We start from the raw sequence: 23,302 nt of genomic DNA, 5'->3' as shown, positions 1-23,302 counted from the left end.
GATGGCGCTTGAGTTCTGGTTGTGCATTGTGATGGTTCCCGGAAGGGACACCCTCGCCTGCTAGTCGCAGAACTTGATGCATGATATAACCCTCGAGAAGATGCCATCTCCTCTCCTCCTCCAAACCGTGCGGTTTGGAAAAACACAGGAAGAAATTTATTTCGGTTACAATGAAATTGGGAAACCACCTTGGGCAGGAAGGCTGGATGCAGCCTCAACTGCACCTTATCTTTATAGAATATTGTATAAGGGGGCTCCAAGGTCAAGGCCCTAAGCTTGGAGACCCTCCTAGCTGAGGTAATGACCACCAGGAAGGCTACCTTTCCTGAAGGCATGAGCAGGGAGCTTCAAGCTATGGGTTCAAAGGGTGGCCCTGTGAGTCTCGAGAGGACCCGGTTGAGACTCCAGGGAGGCCCCGGGTCACAGACCTGCGGGTAGAGCCTCTCCACCATCGTGAGGAACCTGACCGACATGGGGTGGGAGAGCAGCGGTCTCCCTTCTGAAAGAACATTGCCACCACGTCCGGGTGCAACAGCCAGTCGTGGTGGGGTAAGAATGACTTGCTGAGACTACCTGTCTTGTCATTCCCCACTCCCAGGAGTCCTTGCAGAGGGCCGAGGGGTGCTCTCCCCCCTGCCTGTCTATGCAGATCATAGCGACGGTGTTGTCCATCAGCACCCGCCCCACTCTGGCTGTTGGGAATTGGAGAGACACCTCATACGCTAGGCGGATGGCTCTCAGCTCCTTCACGTTCCTGGCAGGAGCTTCTCCTCGTCCGACCAGAGCTCCCGATTGCCTGGGTCGGTGCTGACGCGGGCTCCCCATCCTACAGCAGAAGCATCAGAATTTAGGATGCCCGACTGGACCAATTCCTTGAACGGAACAACTTTCATCATTGCCTGGGGAGTCCGCCACCAGTGGGTAGGCCAAAGGGCAAGGCTAAATTATTTAACTGTTGTCCGACCCCCTGAGGGACCTCTGTTGGGGGGCTGAGGACAAGCTGGGGGGTTGATTACTACTTCTGAACCCCCTATTCCTGTCCCTATTTCTATAGAGTTGAAATGGCCTAGAGGGAGGCCTTGGCTCCGACCCATTGAAGGGGAGGTCCTGAATTAATTGCTGCACCTCCTGGGACAGAGGATTGCAGCCACAAGCACCTTCTCATGACAATGGCAGAGGCTATGGTCCTACTCGCCAAGTCAGCAGTGTCACTGGCTGTCTGGAGTGCTGCCCTAGCCACCGTGATTCCCTCATCCAGGATGGTGGTAAGGTGTGCAACTTGGTCCTGGAACAGGACCTCAGCAAACCGCCTGAGGGAGTCCCACAAATTAAAAAACTGTATCTACCCAGGAGGGCCTAATGATTGGCAATACTGAACTGCAGGGCTGCCGTTGAATAAATTTTTCTCCCAAACCAATCCAGCTTCTTGCTGTCTTTGTCCCCGGGAATGGAACCTGGCTGATCTTGCCTATCCCTTTGGTTGACTGCATCTACCACCAGGGATCCCGGGGCCAGGTGAGTAAACAAATACTCGAACCCTTCGACCGGGACATAATACGTTTCCCTTGGCCATCTTTGACATAGGGGAGACAAAGTAAGGGGTTTGACACAGGGCCTTTACAATTCTGAGGACCCTGTCGTGGACTGGTAAGGCCGCCCTCGTTGGGGCAGCTGTCGCCAGCACATTCAAGAGGGTATCATTGGCCTCCTCTAACTCCTTCACCTCCAGGCCCAAGTTAGAAGCCACTCTCTTGAGGAGCTCCTGGTGCGCCCTGAAATCCTCCAGTGGTGCCATATGATCTCAGGAGACTGCCTCGTCCGGTGAGGAGGAAGAGAACTGCTGAGGCGCGTCCTGCGGGTGTTCCCTCACCTGATGAAGGGATGCACCCGTAGAGGGTCCCTCCATGGGGTTCAACTCCTTGTCCGAGGAGTGGTGTGGACGGGCCTTCTCCTGAGCCGGAGGCACAGACCGAAGTCCCGCTGACAGGATGGATTGGGGTCCCTATCCCATCTGGATACCCCATGGAGCCCAATAAGGCCATTGTTGCGGCCATTGTCCCTGGAGCCAACCTGGGGCTGACTGTGCCGCCTTGTGCCTTGTGGGGGCGTCCCCTGTCCTGACGACTGTCCCCCATGAGACCTGAAGCCACTAGACCCATGGTGCCGTGCATGGCCTCAGTCCCGGGTGCCGCCTGGTGCCAGGGACCATTCTCTTGACACCTCCAAGCTAGAGGATGACGAGGACCGTCTCCGTCGTCACAAACAGTGCCGGCAAGAATAGCTGCACTCCGAGGAGTTCAAGGTACTGGAGCGCCATCTCGACACCAAGGAGTCACGGTGCTCCTTACCCTTCGGTGACCAAGACTGGCGCCGCTCTGAACTCTGCAATGCTGAGCCTGACTCCAGCACCTGGGTTCCACATCGGGGACTGCACAGTGTGGGGTCCTCGTATGGCAACCAGGTTCCGTGCCGCCTCGGTGCAGGGCAGCCCCTCAGTGCTGAATCCTACGACAGTGACCGGGTTCTGCGCCGCCTCGGTGCGGGCGAACTCGGTGCTGTAGATGCAGAGCCGGAGCTGTCTGAGCGTTGCCTGGCGGACCTCGAATGGTGCCACCTCTTGGCCTGCGCTGCCTCCGATGCCAGGGACCAATGTTGACACCAAGAGGGAAACTCCACATCCCAAGTCCAAGAAAGCTGGCTCGACGATGCCGACCTGGAGCAACTGCTGGGGGAGTATCCTCGTTCTACCCCATGGAGGGATCTTCCTCCCCATACTGAGGATCTCCACCGTCCTTCAGGGGGACCCAACATGGGCATGACCTGGGACACTGGCTCCTTCTCCCTCGGCGGAGGGGGGGCAGGGTGGCGTGGGCAAAGCCAACAAGGCTCTTGCTGCCTGAAATGCCGGTGTTGACAGCGTCAGCAGGGGCACACTCACACTTCCAAGAATCAGGGGAGGCTCCCTGCTCGGAGATGCAGGCATCGGAGAAGACTCGACAGGCCGTGGCCGGGGCATCTCCACACTCGACCCTGCCCATACCGACGGCACGGGGGAGTGTTCGCGCTCCGTGCGTTGCCTCCTCTTCTTCAGCACTGGGGACGTTGCTCAGTGCCAAGTTGATCCTGGTACCGGCAGTGCACTCTGCACCGAGATGACACTTGGTGCATGGAGCAGGACGGCTCGGATGCCGGAGGAAGCGCTGCATCCATGAGCAGAGCTTTTAACCGGATCTCTCGGTCCTTCTGGGTCCGCGGTTAAAAAGCCCTGCAGATCTTACATTTATCCTTCCTGTGCTCTTCCCCCAGGCACTTAAGCACCGATCGTGGAGGTCACTGAGCGGGAAAGCCTTCCCGCAGGAGGCACACGGCTTAAACCCAGGCGGCCGGGGCATGGCCCAGCCACCCTAAGTCCCTCAGGGACTTCCTATCTAACTACACTTAACGCTATTTAACAACTACTTAAAAACTAACTAAAGTACTTTGAATAACAAAGAGTTCAAACAGGGGGAATGGCACTTGCAGAGAGCAAGGCTAGTTCCAGCAACCGTCACGGGCGAAAAGAAGGAACTGAGGGGGCGTAGGGCTGGCAGTGCCTCATATACCGCGGCATGCATGCGGGACTCCAGGGGGCAACAGAGCTGGCCCTATGGGGTCTGCTAACGGGAAAAAAGTTCCTGGAACTGTGCACGGTGGCGTGCACTCACCTATAATGGAATGGACATGAGCAATCACTTGAAGAAGAACTATCTTCACACTAAGAGAAACAAGCTATAATTACAAGGTATCAAAGGAGAATGTGGCAATTCAGTCACTCTGCTATGGGCGGTAAGAAGAAACTCAATGGTTGTTGGAGCTGCCCCAACCTTGATTCCCTCAGGGGATGGGCTTGAGGACATAAAGGGTGCATGCATGGCCCTAACAGACACTGCGGGCCAAAAAAAAAAAAAAAAAAAAAAAATTAAATGAATATCATATTCACTGGGGGGGAACCTAAACTGCACCTAAAGGGGGATCTGTTCAGACAAATATTCAAAGATGAAGAAAATACAGTGTGAACCTCAGTACACTCCTGACTAACCTGCAGGAATAGTTAAACAAAAATTCCACAGACCACACTATATCACACTGCTCTGCAATCTAAAGAGCACTTTTAAAAAATAACCGTAATCACCATTAACCACTGGGTAGTTGCCAATTTAAGTTAATTGTAATAGCACAAGTAAGAAAAGTCTGTATTTTGTTTGATTCCTTTAAAATGCAAACACTTTTGGAGCATTTTCCAAAGCTGGTAAGTGTTTTCCTGAAAGATTTCTGCAACCCCTCCCGCAACAAAACTAAACACCACAGCCCAATAAAGGCTGTGTCCAGTAAATTAAAAATTAAGAATAAGTATTTTTATTCTTTGTTTCAGTTTCTGATCTTCAGAAAGAGTCTGGAAAATCTCACCAATAACTGAGGAGGCAGAACAAAACTAGCTGAGTCTTCAGGCTCTGGGCCACTTTTTCTCAGTAACTAACTAAAAGGTCTGGCTCTGACTCCTAAATTTCAAATAGGTCTATTGTAAAGGGTCTGTAAACCTTCTAATGCAGAAGAATTATGACTGCTGTATTATGGTATGGTGGTAGTAATATTTTTCACTGATAATTCCTCCGTTAACAGCTCTCAAAACACACTGCAAACAATATTTTCCATGTATTTTGTCTTTTTAGAATATAAATTCTTTGGGGGAAGGGATAATGCATTTTTCATTGGATGAGAATGGAGTGGACATAAGTAGAAATAATGACAATGAATGAAGGCTCAATATTACAGAAACTGAGGCAGAGAAAGGTTAAGTGACTAGGCAAGTGTGATGGACAGTGCGTCCCACACCAGCTCTAACAGGCTTACTGAGGATCTGAGAGGCCAGTTAGGTTACATGGCATTACTTGAGGGAGGGACGGGCAGGGTTAATTGAGATTGAAGTCCAGCTAGGGAAGGGCTAGAACAGCACTATAAAGCTAGGAAGCTGAGAGTAGAAGGGAGCTGCAGGGGAATGAGTCTGCAGTTACTCCCTGGGAGGAGAGAAACCACCAGGGACAAGGAGCAAGTCCAAAAGGAGAATAAGCCCAGAGATCCTTCCCTGGAGTAAGGAGTCTGGCAAAAAACTAGAAGAGGATGAGAAGTAGGAATGGAGAGGATAGTCAACTCCCCTGGTAAACTCAGAAACAGGCAAGAAGATAAATAGGCTTGGTAGGAAGGTGCCCAGGGAAAGAGCAATAGGCACAGAGACTGAGGACCAGGATTGCTGGTTACAAGGTCCCTGGACTGGAACCTGGTGTAGCAGGTGGGCCCAGGTCCCCCTGCCAGCCACTGGTATAGTGGCACAGAGCCTGATCTGGGGCTGAATACTATTTGAAGACTGCATCTGGACAGTGGTCCTACTGGACTTCATAATCTCAGAAGGGGTGGACTAAATGGTTACCTGGCCTGAAAGCTGAGTTACCAGAAGAATGACTATCACAATGAGAAGTAAGGGGTCATACCTTAAACAGCAAACGCTACATTTCAAGACCTAGACACTAGGAAGCGCACCAATTGAGACAACTCCATTACAGCGGGTCATGCAGCAATGTGAGCAGAACCAGGATGAAAGCACTTTTTAGAAATCTAATCTCCTTTATTGAGCTAACCATCAAAAATTGACTTCAATGGGATTGCTTACATGAATAAAAGTATATGCCTAAAAGTTTGTAAGATCAAGATCTTACTTCATTTTTCATTTGCTCATTCACCTATTTAAGTCACTCAAGTACTCACTGTAGACATCTCCCCAAAATGCAAAAATCAACTTAAAAGTTCAGCTATTTCAGGAACCCAGTTTCTCTTTTTCACTGGCACACCTCAGAAAAGTTTATCATTTCTGAAATCGTTTGTCCCAACCGAAAGGCAGTACCAGTAAATCCATCACTATTCTGTTGTAAAAGCACTTTTAAGTTCTTATGGTAATATTCTTTGAGGAATTCCACATATTCCTGTTTTCTATAATATTACAGAAAGAGAATCATTCTTCTCAAAACACTATAGCTAAAGGCAAGTATATTAGTACTTGCATGCTTTCCACAATTATAGTGCAGAATTTATTTGTAAAAGTCTAGACCCAAAACAGCTGCAACACCTTTTTAAAATTGGGGGTGGGTAATCCTCATTGCTTAACACAAGCACACATTCTCAAAAACCTGCCAATAATGAACTAGACAGACAAGGAAATTTTTCCATATTGGAGAAGAGCAAATACAATCTGATACCCTAAGTAGCTTTGGTATTAAAAGGTGCTACATAAGTAGATGCAGTGTAAGTGTAAGTGTTATTCAACCATGCTGACATAAACATTAAAAAGAAAAAATATATACAATTAAGCCACTTATGTAGGGTATTCCTATCCCATAATAGGATGTCACTAAAAACTCCACCACTAAACTCTCCAGGCAAAGCTCTGGCCCACTTTGCTTTTGCCTCTTACGGTGAATACAAAAGAATACTGAATAGGACATTACGACATGCCAGAACTCAACTCCAAGTAATCAGGGAACAGTAAGCCTCCCGCCCCATATTCCAAAGATAGCCATGGACTAGCTACTGACCCTTCTGAGACTACACTTATTTTGTTGTAGCATTTAAAAAATATCTCCCTCCTCCACATCCTCTTGGCTCATCTTCTACTTTCTCTCACTTGCTGCACTCCCCATATCCTACTACTCTTCCCCTTCCCAGTATTACTCCATGGCTGCTTCTCGTGGATTGCTCTGCCACCTCTCCCCTACTGTTGTTATACACCCAAACAACCCACCTACAAGTTGTAACCCAATCCTGAATATTTTTCAAAAAACATTTCCAATAATGAAGGGACTAAAAGTCTTTTACATTCGTCATCTAAGGGCACCTCATACCTATAAAAGTAAGTTAGGTATTTGATTATTCATAAATACATATAGTGATATATGTATATACAGATATACAGATTTTATTGGAAGGTCCACATTACTCAAGAGTGGTGAAGCTACAAATGAATCAGGCAGGTCATTCCAAACAAATGTTAATAAAACCTTCATTCCATATTACATCACCACATATTCTGAATATACCACGTTACATAACAAAAATTAAAAATGTTTTAGGAACACTTTTAAAACCTGCACTGAAACTGTTCTTATATCCTTCTACCTTGTAAAGCCAGGCATCATAAATACGAGTTCAACTGTACAGGTCTTGGAAAGGAGATTTAAAACTAATCAATTTTTAGCAGTATTCAGACTAAAATAGTTTTTCTATAAATAAGGTTGGTGTGATATTAAGATATGATCTTTTGGAACCTTTCCTGGTTAGAAGTCAGAGTCATAGAAATGTAGCGCTAGAAGGGACATCAAGAGATCAGATGATCAGAAACAGTGTGTCCTCTTTACATGTCAAGTGCATGGACAAGAATAGCCTGGGCGGATATGGGGTTCGAGAAAGAACAAGTAGAGAGAAATATACTAAAACAGGTATAAATCTGAGACCACCTTGGGAATGAAAGTAGGATAGGGCCTCAGTGACCTTATCTGTGTGGAATACCACAGAAGTCTTGAGTAGTCAGAGCACTGAGCTCATCTACCTTCCTAACAGATATAATAGCTGTTTTTGACACATTCTCTAGGGGTGCTTGAGCAAGGGGTTCATAAAGTGAACACAAATGTTTTGGATAAGGATCAAGCCCCAAGAAGGCAATGGCTCTCTGATGGTGGGAAAAGCCCAGGAATAACGATACTGACATCACCTGTAAAGCATTTTGAGATAGCCCTTTTCATCAGTCAATCTAACAGCTAAGTATTATTAACCACATTGTTAAGGAACCTGGAAACTGTGGCATGAAAAAAAAGATAAGTATATCTTTAGTATAGAATCATAGAGTTGGAAAGGACCTCAGGAGGTCATCTAGTCCAACCCCCTGCTCAAAGCAGGACTAACCTCAGCTAAATAATCCCAGCGAGGGTTTTGTCAAGCCGCAGCTTAAAAAGCTCTAAAGATGGAGATTCCATCACCTCTCTAGGTAACCCATTCCAGTGCTTCATCACCCTCCTAGTGAAAAACGTCTTCCTAATGTCCAACCTAGATCTCCCCCACTGCAACGTGAGACCGTTGCTCCTTGTTCTGTCATCTGCTACCACTGAGAACAGCCTAACTCCATCCTCCCTGGAACTCCCTTTCAGGTAGTTAAAGGCTGCTATCAAATCTCCCCTCATTCTTCTCTTCTGCAGACTAAACAAGCCTTGTTCCTTCAGCCTCCCCTCATAAGTCTTGTGCTCCAGCCCCCTAATCATTTTTGTTGCTCTCCAGTGGACTCTCTCCAACTTGTCCACATCCTTTTTGTAGTGGGGGGCCCAAAACTGGACACAATACTCCAAATGCGGCCTCACCCAGCACTGAATATAGGGGAATAATCACTTCCCGTGATCTGCTGGCAATGCTCCTACTGATGCAGCCCAATATGCTATTAGTCTTCTTGGCAACCAGGGCACACTGCTGACTCATATCCAGCTTTTTATCCACTGTTACCCCCAGGTCCTTTTCTGCAGAACTGCTGCCTAGCTCATCAGTCACCAGTCTGTAGCAGAGCATGGGATTCTTCCTTCCTAAATTCAGGACTCTGCACTTGTCCTTGTTGAATCTCATCAGATTTCTTTTAGCCCAATCCTCCAATTTGTCTAGGTCACTATGTATCCTATCCTATCCCTACCCTCCAGCATATCTACCACTCCCCCCAACTCAGTGTCATCCATAAACTTGCTGAAGGTGCAATCCACCTCATCATTCAGATCAGTAATGAAGATGTTGAACAAAACCAGCCCTAGGACCAGCCCTTGGAGCACTCCACTTGATACAGGCTGCCAACTACGCATCAAGCCATTGATCACTACCCATTGAGCCCAATGATCTAGTCAGCTTTCTATCCATCTTATAGTCCATTCATCCAAACCATACTTCTATAACTTGGGGCTTGGATGGATCACCACACGGAAATAAAATAAATTGAAGGCAGCATACCAATCTCCACAGTTCAAAGCAGGGATAACGGATCAGAGGGATTCATCCCAAAACTTCACCTTCTTTATAAAGGCATTAAGCTTTCTTAAGTGCAAGATAAATTAAATATCATCATCGTTCCTGGGGATGAGGAAGATTTTCCCTTTGTTGTGGGGGAACTTCTTCTATAGCTCCCAGATCTAATAAACTGCATTTGTTGTAGCTACATGGTCTCGTTTTGTTTTTTTAGGGGGAAGGTGGGCAAACAGGCTTAAGTCCCTCAGTGGCAGATCCTCAAATGTTGTCTTTTAATTCTTAATTAATGCTTCAGGATTGCAGCCCAAAGACTGCCACATTGCTATGGCAATTGCCACCAAGCAAGCAGCTATATCCACTGTATCAGTGGCTGCCTGAAGGGATGTCTTTTTGACGAGATGACCTTCTGAGACAAAGCTGTTGAACTAGTCTCTATATTCTTCTGGAAGTTTGGATGAGAATTCTGAAACTGAGTCCAAATTAACAAAAGAATATTTTGCAAGCAATTCCTCACAGTTGGATATCGTCTTTTGGAGACTCACCATGGCATATGCTTTTCTGCCAAAGAGATCTAGTCATTGAAAGCCCTTCTTCTTAGGAGGGGACTTTATTTGGACCTGCTTAGTCATCTCATTTGCTGCAATAACAACCAGGGAAGCAAGCACTGGATGCATAAAGAATTGTAAAAAGCCTTGTGCTGGGACCTAGTATTTTTGTCTGCCTTTTTAGAAATGGGAAGCTGAAGTCTACCACAGCACTTGTGTGGGATCAAGAAGTGCTTAATTAGCAGGAAGGACAATTCTTCCAGATACGCAATTAAATATTTAAGAAGAGATGAATTACAGAAGACCACTGAAATCCTTCAACATACTCTAGGGACTGATCTTGGCCATTATCATCAGTGGCCACACAAAAAACCAGAGGAATTGGCTACAGCAGAAATTACAGAAGCATCTCCTTACTGAGTTCCTACTATTTTTTAAGAGAACAAACTGTGAAACCAGACCTCAAATCTTTCAGATCCTTCAGCATCTGCAAAGGCCACCTAACCCAGCAGCATGGCTCTACTCAGGAGCTGCCTTAGCATTTCCCAAAGTACTCTCTGCAGGACCAGTCTGAGGATGGTGGAACTATGTGCACCCCCCAGACCTGTACCAAATATTCATGGGCTTTCCACTTCCCACACCTGACCTGCACATTTATTTCTCCTATCCCTATGCCGCACATGGTTCCTAACCCTACAGAACTCCCTCCTGAAGGCCTGGAGACTGTGCCACAGAATTTACTGCTCTTGGCTGGGGGGAGAGTAGGGTGGAAATCAGCACACACTGTACTCCCCAATCCATATGACTAGGTGATCAAATCTGGCCCCTTGTGAGGTGCTGAGCACTCTCAACTCCTATTAACTTCAATGGTAAGTAAAGGGATTCTGCACCTTCCAGAAGGCACTCATACATAACTACTATGCAGTTTTGGAGCCAATCTTGGGTTAATATGGAAAATTAAGCAGACTGAGAACATGTCAACAATACGGTGTATTTACCCACATTTCTCAAATTTGCAAACCACATTGAGTTGAGCTACAACATTTTATCTATTTTAGAACTGAAAAAACATATACATCCTATGATAAAGATTTTCTTCATTCTGATGTTTATGTAAACAGTTTATATGCACCACATTCTTAAAGTAGAGCAACAATAGTATTATTAAAATGAATGCTGAAAACAGAATATACGATGCCAGGAATATTGCACCAGTCATTAAGTTTTTATTATATATGAAAAGTATAGCAATGCTTTATTCCTTCTAAGGCACTAACCTATTTTTCCCCCCAATTCTACTGTCATCCATACTTTTATTTTGAGAATGAATTTTTATTAACCCTTTGCCTTTTTATATTTTCTGGGCTATATACAGGTACAGTACCAATCTCATTTCTATTTTTAATTCAAACTGGAAGTCTTGATTTCAGCATTAGTTCATGAGAATCACTGTGACTACAAAACATTGTTGAAAGGGATGCTGTTAACTACGTTAAGCTCAAAGTTTGAACTTCTTTAAAACTGTTATATTCTCCAGAAGAGAAGTCAGCACACTGCACTAAGGGTTCAGAGGCTAGGGACTCTAAACTCTATTACAGTAGTTATGAGCATGACAGAAAGAAGACAGGGAATTCTAAATTCTTTCATAATTCTTCCAGCCAATTCAAGTTAAAGATGTGGTTCCCTTCAGGACCACTTAGTGTCTTTCCTTGGCCATAAGGGCTGACCCAATGTAGGTCAGGACGGATAGGTGGCCAAATTTACTGACCTCCCCAAGACCTCCCTCCCCAATGGGCAGAATCCTCTAGCCCCACCACCCTGCTGCAGGACAAAAGATCCCCCTCCCCTCCCGCCAGTCTGGTATGTGGAGAATGGCAGTTCTATAAGTCGCACTGTAACTGTAAGAGCCACATGGAGCTCACAAGCAGTTTGGGCACCCCTGAAAAGGTTGGGTGTTCTGGTCAACATTTTTTAAAAATTCAGTACCTCAGAGCTTTTGCTACATTTGAAGATTTTTTTTTTTAATTTAAGATTAGCAGTTACAGGGCAAGCTGCACATTAGACCCCTTTTCTCCCCCCTCAAGTGCATCCCTCAGAATCATAGGCCTGGCTTCTTCCTTCCATCTGGGTGGAACCCTGCAGTCCAACCACTGCTAGACCAGATCTCTAAACTGCAGCATCCTACTTCCCAGCCACGTTAATCTGACAAGTCCAGCTATGTTTGGCATCTCTACACCTTTTTCATCAGGAGCTTGTGACAATAGGTGTTTAAAATGACTCAACAGCTTTTTCAAAAAAAAATAGTAATACTTATTTGCCAAAAGAAACATAGCATTTAGGAAAAATGATTAAAACAACTCCTTACTGAATCCCAATCCACTGCTCTACTGGCTGTGGCAGACCTGCTCAACAGATGGGAGGGAACAATCGAAGGATGTGTTTATGTGTAGGGAAACATGAAACCCAGGAGGAAGGGGAAAACTGAGGTGAGGGGAAACTGGTTGTTTGGTGATTCAAAGCAGTTATAATTTATTCTGACTGCTTGGTGCTGCTCCACAGCAGAACAAAGCATCCAGGGCGTACCTGTGAATATAGCCATACTACTAACCACCAGACCAGGATGGTGAAGGTGACTGTGAAAGAGATTAGAGAGGTATGACATCCTGCACGTCCCCTCCCCCGCATATTCACCTTTGAGTGTAATCGTGCATTGTTTAATGCAAAGAATGTCATGTAAGATGTTTTTGGAATGCTCATGACGTACTGAGCATTATTGTTATTATAATATGCTTTTTGCAATATCAGGTGTATGGTTATGAGGCTCCACTAGGTAATATTCCCAAAGATGTGTCCTCATGGCTTAAAATATATCCAAGCAAGACTCTCTAGGAGCAGAGGGGCAGTTCGCATCTCACCAAGGCTCGTATAGAACAAAACCAGCTCATCATTCCAGGAACAAAAGACTGGCCTAGAAGTCAACAAAGGAACCTGGATACGGTGATGCTCACTGACTCAGGACATGGATGAAACCATAAACGGACATTGTTTGTCACCTGTCCCTGAAGAAGGGGGAGGCAAAATCCCAGAGGGGAAGGAACATTTTTAAAAGGGGAGACATTTTGCCACTCTCTCTCTCTCTTTCTTCCACTTCCATCTACAAACACCATCAAGCAACTGAAGTGCTGACCAAAGGGGAGAGCTTAGCTGAAAGGAAACCAGCCAGTCTGTGATGAGAATCATCTGAGTTTGTAAAGTTGCTGGAAGTGTTAAATTTAGTTTAGAATGTATTTTGCTCTTGTTTATTTTGACCAAATCTGACTTGCTTTCCTCTGACTTATAATCACTTAAAATTCTTCTGTAGTTTAAAAAATTTCTTTATTTTACCTAAAGCAGTGCATTTAGTTTAAGGTGTGTTGGAGACGCCATTTGAAGTAACAATACTGGTGCATATAAATTTCTTTGTTAAATTGACAAACGTGAGCTTGCAGTATTCAGTGGGCAGCATTGAACATTGTAAGACGGAAGTTCCTAGTCTTGCATCTGGGGCTAAGGGCAATTCTGTTGCATAATCCAGTGAGTGGCTGGTCAGAAGCACTCACTCACTGAGTTGAGAGCAGCTTGCTTGCTGGTGGCGGTGTGTGAACAGCCTAGAAGTGGGAAGTCTGACAACACAGCGTGGTAAAACAGGCTCCAAGAGTGAAGGATTGGGGTGACACAGCAATGCACCAATCCAGATTGCACTGGAGGAAGTCACAAGAGGATACAAAAATAAAAGAAACTCAGTAATAATGGGGAATTTCAACTATCCCCATATTGACTGGGTACATGTCATCTCAGGACGGGATGCAGAGATAAAATTTCTAGACCCCATAAATGACTGCTTCTTGGAGCAGCTAGTCCTGAAAACCACAAGGGGAGAAACAACTCTTGATTTAGTCATAAGTGGAGCACACAGGATCTGATCAAAGAGGTGAATATAGCTGAACTGCTTGGTAATAGCCACCATAATATAATTAAATTTAATATCCTTGTGGAAGGAGGGGGAATACCAAAGAAGCCCACCACAGTAACACTTAACTTCAGAAAAAGGAATAAACAAAAAGGAGGAAGTTAATTAAAGGAAAATTAAAAGGTATAGTGACAAAAGTGAAATGTCTGAAAGCTGCATGGTAGTTTTTTTTTAAATACTGTAACAGAGTCTCAAATTGAATGTATATCCCAAATTAAAAAACATAGTAACAGAACCAAAAGAGTGCCACCATGGCTAACCAACAAAAGTAAAAGCAGCAGTTAGAGGCAAAAAGGCATCCTTTAAAAATTTGAAACCAGATCTTACTGAGGAATATAGAAAGGTGCATAAACTCTGGCAAATCAAGTGTAAAGGTATAATTAGGAAAGCCAAAAGAGAATCTGAAGAGCAACTAGCAAAAGACAAACACTAACAGCAAAAAAAAAAAAAAAAAAGGTTCAGTACATCAGAAGCAGGAAGCCTGCCACAAAACCAGTGGGGCCACTGGATGATCAAGATGCAAAAGGAGCACTCAAGGAAGACAAAGGCTATAGCGGAGAAGCAATATACATCAATCTTCACTGCAGAGGATGTGAGGGAGATTATCACACCTGAGCCATTCTTTTAAGGTGACAAACCTGAAGCTCTTGCAACTATCTCATAAACAAGCATTACAAATTCAGAGTTAAGGTTAAACTTGAAATAAACATGTTAAGATATAGTTAATAATATGATCATTGCAAGGGGTCACTACACTGTAGATTTATCATAGTTTGTGTGCCCTAACTGTGCATTTCCATAATTTATTATTCTTTCTAGGGGAATAACTACAAAAGCCCCATAATATACTTCACCCTAAACTACTGATATGTACGCTTAATCTTAACACCAATCTAACAGGGGTTTTTTGGTCTGGAAATTAGGTAAACAAACATATACTGTAATCTATATAAGCTTTTTAGAGTAATCTCATCTGAGGTTGTGATACTTCAGTTTATTTTATCTGTTAGTACTGTACGAACATGTGTCCACCAGGATATTGCTCAACTTAAATCCATAAACTCTGTTCACTGAATGTGGTATAGTACTTTTGACAATAGAAACACAATTACAGAAACACCCTTACAAAAGGTTCAAACATCTTCCAAAATGTGTAAACAAGAAGTCACTGCCTTCTCAAAGCAACTCCCTATTTTAGTTATACTACTATGATTTTTTTTAAATGCTGTTGAGGTTGCCCATCTTTTTTCTCTGTCCTCTGATAGCTACTTACAGAGTATAGTTAGTAAGTCATTCAGTGAACCCCAAAGCCAGTACCCTCAAAGATAGAACTGTGGGAGTGCAGGGTTATGAGGAGCTAAGACACCCAAGAAAGCCGCAAAAAAAAAAAAAAAGGAAAAGGGAAAGCAGTAAGATCAAGAGTTTAATTTTTTTTTTTAAAGAGAAAAACTATTGGAAAAACTAAAGAAAGGAACTGTGTCTCATCTTTCCATGCATTATCTAGACTGAATTCAGAGGTAGGGTCTTTGAATCTGTGATCACATTGTTGACATGTAACAATTCCAGGTAGATATGATGGAGCTCCTCCTCCTCCCCGACCCATGCACTCCACGTATTTTCAAAAGTAGGCAGAGACCCTTCCAGAAAGCATTTGAAAGAAAGTAAAACCCTCGATACTTGGTAGGGAGTAAAACTTTAAAAAAAAAAAAAAAATACACAGAAAAAGCAGCATTCAATTATATTTAATTTAAGGCACTAAAATGAAGTTTATAAAAGCCTTCTGTTAAAAGGAAATATATGGACTTTTCAGAACTAGAAAGAGTTTAAAGTAAGGGCTGATCAAAATCAAAAGAGCAATATTAAAAAAAAAACACCCTCTCCCATTTCAAAACATTTTTTTTCATCTCCCATACCATCTGTCTACAACTGTATTGGTCAGATAGTCTTATTTTTAGTGCTGTAAAGCAGTCTGAAAGATACAAAATAAAGTGATATTGTATTTACGCCCACCACAGCACCTCACACACCAAGCTATCTCAAAACTGAAGGTGAATATGTTCTGTATATACACTTTTTTTTAAGCTAGAAAGAGAGCGAAACTGCAACCTCTGTATAAAGTGATTTGACTCTAGCTGTCAAAAAGACTGCTTTTCTCTCAGTGCTGCAGTGACAGTTGAGGTCAACTAAGGTGTTTTTGTACAGTCTCCAGATCTGCATGTCTGGAGGTTGGAGGCTGAACTTTCTCAGTTGTGTGTCCTTGACTGTGGAATTTGCTTTCCCAACTGGTCCACCAAAGACTGAAGCTGCTAACCTGCAAAACAAACGTCTCTCTTTTTTCTCAGGCTTTACAGACATACAGTGTTTCTATTTTGTGGTGCAGCTAATTTTACTTTATTTTTGGGCTGAGGAGGAAAAGAGAGGTTTTTTGTTTTTTTTTTTGGTTGGCCTAGGTCACAGGATATGGACTGTTTTAAAATATTGTGCTTGCACTTTTGGTCTATGTACCGCGTGCGTTTTGTGAACTTAAAATAAGCCAAAAACTCCCTGTAGTATTTAAGTTGCTTGAAGACCTCTTTGAAAACAAGATACCAAAATCATCCGTAACATCACAATTTACAGCAGCATTCCTACTGTGTTTTGAAACATTACACTGTAGATTGTGTTTGTTCAAATATTTTCACACAGCGTTTTCAAATAGCTATGAAACTATAGGGAGGTTTGAAGACCCAGTGGGAAAAGTCAGAGAGCCTAACAAAAAAAAAGCTGTTCTCACCACAGCTGAGGACACACTGATAGAAAGTGGAAGGAAAGGAACTGGTGAATACTATAGTAAACAACAGAGTTTTGGACCATTACTTTAAAAAATAAAAGCACCTTTTTAAAATACATATAAAGGCACTAGAACTCAAATCCACACATAGGAAGATATGGTGAATTTGTGGTCAGTAACTGGCATCCTCCAGCCATTTATTCCTTTCAAAACTCTGACATTACACGTTAGTCAAAATTAAAGACCCCCCACTTCCCCCCCCCAACCTATATTATATATATAAGCCCCTTGTTCTTGTTTCACCTCCCCTAACCCGTTTCTCCTTCTGGCCGTCTTTTTCCAGCTCTCCCACAAGCCTCATCAGAGCCCTTGACTCCCCCTTCTCGTCCCAACTCACCGTCCACGCTGAGCGCTTCTCTCCAGTCACTGACCCCTCCCTCCCCACTCAACATCTTCCGACACCCTCCTCTCCGTCCTCAACTTGGAGCCGCCACCCCGCGCTCCCCTGTCACCTATCTTCTCAGTGTCCCTGCCCCCCACGGCCATTCTCCGCTCAGTCTCTGTGTCCCCCATGATCAACCGATGTCCCCATTCCTCTCCGTAGATGGCCCTACCCTCCCGCTCCATTCGCCCCAGCTCGCCCGCTCCCGCCCTTACGTCCGCAGCCCGGCTACCCCCTTCGTAACCGTTCCCTGCCTGACACCCGTACCCTCTCCTCCCTCAGCTTTCACCGTCCCCATTTAGGCTCACCCCCGTCAGCCTCGGCGCTTACGAGGCCCACGCCCTCCCCTCCGCGCCCCGGGGTGCTGTGCGGTCACTCACCGTTCTTCAGCTCGTGCTTGACGGTGAGGAAGCGCAGCTCCCCTTCCTCTGCGGAGCTGGTGGGTCCCTCCATTTTATCACAGGCTCGCCACCCCCTGCCCCTCTGTGCCTCTCGCCCTGTGATGTGCGTGTGGGGAAATGGGGGAGGGGGGGGTCACCGTGTCTGGCAGGATTTTATTGTTCAGGGATGTATTTGAGGATTAAAAGCCATAAAATTAAATACAAAATAAAAGCAACATTAAAATTCCGCCCGCCCGCCCCCCAAAAAAAATCCAGCCCCTGCACCTGCCCCCCTCGGTCCAGCTCCCGAGCCCCCTCCCTACCCAACAGCAGCAGAAACCCAACCCCGGCGGGATAGGGTACAGTGCAAACAAGGAGGGGGAGGGGGACACCAATCCACTGCCCTCTCCGGCTCTGTCTCCCCCCTCCCTCCACGGCTCTACTCCAGCCCTTAGAGAGGAACGGTGAAGACCTGTGCGCTCATTGGCGCGCTCACCCGCATAGCGGAGCGACGGTTGGCTAGAAACCGTTGGACAGTACATCCCCTCCCCCTATACGCCGAGTGGCGCGCTGCCCTATTGGCTCACGCGTTGCCGTAATCGCTTGCTCCTCCCTCTTCCCCTCTCCCGTTTTCCCCGCCCATCCCCCGTTTTATTTGTAAACATTCCCTCCCGCCTCCTGAAGTGGGCGGGCTCTAGGTCGCCTAGAGACGAAAGGAGGATGCTGACTGACTCGTTGGGACTGTCAGTCATTCTAGGCTGAGAAAGGGAGCCCGGAGCGCCCCCGCCGGCTCCGAGTTATGTAGCTGTGAGAGGGGCGCGGTAGGGGGTGAAGGGAAGAAGTTCTTACCCCCGTCAGGCAGGAGTCCCTGGCTCTTCTACCCCTGGAAAGAGGAGATGGGAGACCTAATGGGAGAGATGGGAGAAAGAAGGGAAGGGTTACACCACTTCCTGGAGCTGAGGGGGAGGCGAGAGAGAAGAGGGTTCCCAGTGTTTGGTGATGGGAAAGGGCCAAAGAGCGAGACAGGAGCATTGAAGAGGCCACCCAAGGCACAGCGCCATCCGCCAACTTCTCATTAGTGTTACCCTTTAGAGCAGTGGTTCCCAACCTGTGGCCTGCAGACCAAAAGTGGCCCGTGGAGCCTTTCAAAGTAGCCCACCGCTCCCCTCCCACTGGCTGCAGAAGGGAGCTGCTGCCTAACTACCCAGACAGAGCGCATTGCTGTGGATAAAAGACCGGTGCAGGGGCCTTGCTGCAGCCAAGGGGATGGGATATCAGCACTCCCTTCCCCCTGGCTGTAGCAGGGAGAATGGCAAAATGCTCTGCCTAAGTCATTAGGTGCTGGTGTTCTGCTGGAGCCAGGGGGAGGGGAGCGCTGGTCATCCATCCCCCTGGCAACAGAAGGGAGCCACTGCCAAGAGACCCAGCTGCAGTGCACGGGGCTACAGGATGCATGCAATTTCCCTGCTACAGCCAGGGGCACAGGAGATTAATGAGGAGGGAGGCAGCCTCCTAGCTGAACTCCTTCTGTGTGGCTGCAGTGGGGGGACAGAGGGAGGGCTGCTGGTGAAGACTGGTGGCCCTTCAGGTAATGATATCTGTGGCCCTCGAGCAAAAAAGGTTGGGAACCACTGTCTTAGGAATTGGCCCCTATCCCAGAGACCTGAGTCAAGGGTTGAGTGCAACAAGGAGGTGGGAGGATCAGTAAGTCACAGCACACCAGCTGAGCTGGCTAGCCTTTCAAAATCAAGTGTGTTGTAGGCTCTCTAGTAGAGATGAGTTTTAAGGAGACTACTCAGTCCTAGCAGCATGACCTGCAAAAAAAAGTCAGGTTCCAATATGCAGTGTACTATATCAATCCCAGAGCAATTGCAATTGTTGCAATCCCTGCAACAATATTTGGTGTAAAACGTCCTAGATCCATCCCAGGGATGTATCATAATCTAGTGCTCTATCTTGATCCTGATAGCACAACCCACAGCAAAGCCAAGTCCCCCAGCGTGCAATGTACCCTCTCTTTCACAGTAGCATGGCCCATATCTATTTACTTAGGTGCATATACTATGGCTACAAGACTTCAAGCTCCCAGTAAATAATTTGCTATGTCAACCTAAGCAGTATGGTGACTGGAGACAATATGTTGTGGCACATACTCCACCTCACCTCATTTGGCTTTCCTGAAGAGCACAAAGATCAGCAATTAAGCCAGTCCAAACAGTATATGAATTGAAACTGCTTCTCCCCGCTCTTTTTGGCAGGGTAGCAGACGCAGATGCTTTTCCTACAATTGAAAATAGCTGAGAGTACACAGGATTGGGGGACAGCTCCTGGGATGCAGCTAGAGTAGGAACCAATGTATGATACCAGGCTCAAGAACAGAACAGAAAATCATCTGTCCCAGGCTTATGTTGCAACAGGTTAAGGTCCCAGTTTCAATATAATCAATCTTTGCCCTATGACAGTGTTGCCATCTCTTCTTCTTTTACTGTGAGTCTCACACAACGTGGTGTTTTTCTGAAAGATCTGCTACAAGTATCAAGATGTCAGCTTTAATTTTTTAAAATAGTTACTGGTCCTCACAGTTATGGAGGAAAGCTTGAAAATGTGAAGGATATATACTCTAAAGGCTTGAAACTGGAATGAAAATAAAAAGAGAACCCAATAATTACTTTAAAAACCAAGATTTTTAAGCCAATTATGATATTTTGAGGTCTGACTCATGATTTTTTTAAAACACTTGGTCTCAAAACATGAGGCATTTCTAATGAATCAGGCATTCTGGTTACCTATGGTGCTAGGATTTGTAGTATCGGTAAGATGCACTTAATATTAACTCAATGTTAGCTGCAGTCTGTTCAGTTGCATACAGACTGCGTGCAGCATTCAGTCTCCTGGCAAGTTGTCGGTGCAGGCTTAATTGGACAGGCTGTTTGACTATTGCTGGTGGCGGAGAGGTAAGGATGATGGATGTAGTTTTGTAATGAGTGTGTATATGTCTTTAAATACATGTGGCTTAGCGTTTCCTGTTTGCATGTAACCTAAGGAGGAGGAAGCAGGAAGAGACCAAATCGGCTAGTAAGAGACTCAGACTGCATGGTGTCACAGCAAAGTTGTCATTCCTCTACGTTTAATCAGAGTCGTAGCAAATATAAAAGAGCATTAGATTCTTTTCTGGGAAGCAATAAGAGACAGGGTAAATTGGAAGACAGATTGTGATTACTTGAAGATAAAACAGCCTTTGTAATAGGTGGAAGGCCAGACAAAAAGTAAGAGTGTTTATTTACACTATGTTAGATTGGTTGCTACAGGACTGTTAAATGTGATGGAGATTGTTCTGTGCTAATATACTCTCAGAATATTTCATGGTGTTGGAAAGGAGAACTCATTACAGAAATACATCAGTTAATGAACATGTATCTGAGTTATGTAATTTGGTTCATTTTTATATTAAGTGGGGTGGAAGATGTTAATATGAAACTGATTTTTGATTAATTTTTAAGAATACAAGAACTATCTGTTTAAAATCATTTTAGGCCTCCACCTTCACTTGGTCTCCACAGCCTTTACATTGTGGAAACAATATGCCACCAGACAGGCAGACTCCTATGTTTCCCTTTGACCCAGAGAAAATTCTGTTAAAGATAAGGTACAGCTGCATTAAATGTATAGTTATGTATTGAAACACTTGCTTTCAGTCATGCTGTCTGTTATCTTTTGTTCATGTCCTTGCTGTACCATTTGAAAGACTTGCTGTTGTGTATTACTATGCCATCTGCTGGTTAGAATTACAGGTCGGCTCACATTTTACTTCATTTCCCTAATCAGAGTTTGACAAGATGGTGGACCTCCCTATAAAATTTATTGAGTACTGATTGTGCAGTTGGAGCACTATGTGAGCAAAACTGAACGTGATTTTTGGCAATTCTCACTTTATGCCTATACTTTTTTACTTCCAAGCTGTAGCTTTCTTTGCAGATGTATCCCTTCTTCTGTTCCTTGTACATTCCCTTCTTACTCCTAGTATCCTTTTTGAGGTGGTTGTTCATAGAGTTAACGCTGGAGCATTTCCCTTTAAGTTTTTGCACCTCTGACAAAGAAATTCCAAACCTTTTACAAATGTAAGTCCCTAAACTCTTCCATCCATTTGACTTCACTAACTAGTTCCCTTAGTTTCTCAAAGTCTGCTGTTTTGAAATTGAATACCTATTACTAAACCTGTTTTTTATTCCCTTTCCATTTAGTTTAAACTGGATTACCTCATGATCACTGAATCCAATGCTATGACCAGCTCTTCTATAATCACCTCATTGTTTACCAAAACCAAGTCTAAAATAGCATCACCTCTTGTTGTCCAGTTACTGTTTGGTGAAGAAACCTGTCATCTAGTGCCTCACTGGGACCTACCATTATTAGTAGATTCTTCTCCAATCTATAGCTTGGAAGTAAGTCTCCCATAATGACAATTTGCAGTAGTAGTTCTCTCTTTAATAATATTAAAGAGACTTCTATTCCTGTCCAGAGCTGACCCTGGAGGCCTATAACAAATCCCTAACACTAGTGCAATAGAGCCTCTTTTACAGTTCTTCCCAAAGTTATTTTGGCCCAAATGGATTCTGTTTGGTTATCCCTTCTTGTTTCATTACAATCTATCACATTATTGATATACAACGCGACCTCACCATCTTTACTTCTCTCCCTCTCCTGAACTGAACATACCCTTTAATACCTGTATTCCAGTCATGACTGCTATTCTGCCATATTTCTGTTAGCCCTCTTATACTGGGTTTCACAAACTGCACTGGTGGATCTAGTGCCTCCATTTTGATGCCAATGCTCCTCACATTATTTTACAAACATCTCAGGTTTTATTGTTAGCTCATCCTATTTCTTAGCTGTATTGGATAGAGTGCTTTTGCTATCCATATTCCTATATTCTGGTTTCCTTTATCCATTACTATATCCTTTGCTTCTCTGATTTTCCTTTTCTGTGTATTAAAACCAGGTATAAATAAGTTATTTCTTTCCTTCTTCTGAATTTACGTCTCTCTCTTCTGGCTTCTTCCTGCATACTGGCTCATGTTCATGCTTTCTCTGTTAGAGACTGAATGTATAATAAAATGCTAATTTGCATTGTTACTGTCAATGGCACTAATCATATTTGACAGTTCTGTTCAATTCAGACAGAAAGCTCAATTCTGATAGACTCCAATAAAATAAACATACTTCTGGTAGTCCATCTCTTATTTCACATTTTGCTGCTTTACAGTTTATATTAATACACACAGCCAGGCACTGATGTCTCTTTTTAAATGGACAATATCAATTTAAAAGAAGTTCAAGATAACTCTGTTTTCTGATGAATGCATACTATTTAAATAGCACTGTTGGTTGGATTTTTTTTTTTAATTTCTGAAAAATATTCATAAGGGTTTGTCTGCTCCTCTGGGGATATTTATAAGCATCTTATAAAGGGAGAGAGAGTGATTAAGGCCCCTATCCTGAAAGTTATTCTGTTTGGATGCAATCCTGCACCCATATGGAGCCCTAGTAACTTCAGTGGTGTCCCAGGTGGATATAGGAGTCCGCCCACACCCAACAACCTAATGGATGGAATGCCTTATTGACTTTACACTGGAAAGAAAGAAAGTATATAAAGTCCTGTCAAATACACAGTCTTGGTTTTCAGTTTATAAAATACATAATTTTCTGACAAAGATGTCATTTTGAAGTTGGTGTTGCTTAATAGTAAAGGGCTTTGCATGAACAGCTTGGAAAAGACCAAAAAAGTTTCTGATGCAGAGACAACCACTCTTGTATCAGCAAATCTGTTATATATGGACATTCAGTATAGAGAACAATATTTTTAATCTGTTTAGAAAATATTTTACATTAAAATTAAAAACATCTGTAATTCTGAGTCTGTAACTTTAGTGGGCCCCTTTACACCAGCAGTGAATACTGCCAGCTATGTCGTACTTCTGCAGCAGTCCCAGGTGCAGGGGGCATTATGGTGGCAGAATTGCAACTTGGTTATACTTTGCCCAGCAATGGCCTGTTGGACCCTTGTAAAAGGAGCAC

The 23,302-nt window shown here is 44.4% G+C and overlaps 2 protein-coding genes across 3 annotated transcripts in view; one reads left to right on the top strand and one right to left on the bottom strand.

Annotated features, from left to right (window-relative positions):
- RPS6KA5 (ribosomal protein S6 kinase A5) overlaps positions 1–17,456 on the bottom strand; it is a 168,259-nt gene extending 150,803 nt beyond the window's left edge. For both annotated transcript variants that reach the window (XM_067556314.1, XM_067556315.1), the window contains exon 1: positions 17,225–17,456. In XM_067556314.1, the coding sequence (XP_067412415.1) occupies positions 17,225–17,297 (73 nt within the window). In that variant the 5' untranslated portion in view covers positions 17,298–17,456. The remainder of the gene's footprint in view (positions 1–17,224) is intronic.
- Positions 17,457–20,312: 2,856 nt separating this feature from the next.
- The window catches only part of DGLUCY (D-glutamate cyclase), a 64,591-nt gene continuing 61,601 nt past the window's right edge, over positions 20,313–23,302 (top strand). Inside the window, exon 1 of the mRNA XM_067556312.1 lies at positions 20,313–20,490. The gene's annotated coding sequence lies outside the window, so the exon portion shown is untranslated. The remainder of the gene's footprint in view (positions 20,491–23,302) is intronic.

This window comes from Emydura macquarii, unplaced genomic scaffold (genome assembly GCF_026122565.2).
Source record: "Emydura macquarii macquarii isolate MOO-44397 ecotype Brisbane River unplaced genomic scaffold, CSIRO-AGI_Emac_v2 contig_1713, whole genome shotgun sequence".
NCBI lineage: Eukaryota > Metazoa > Chordata > Testudines > Chelidae > Emydura > Emydura macquarii.
The sequence above is the reverse complement of the archived record's forward strand: the minus strand, read 5'-3'. Positions and strand labels throughout refer to the sequence as shown.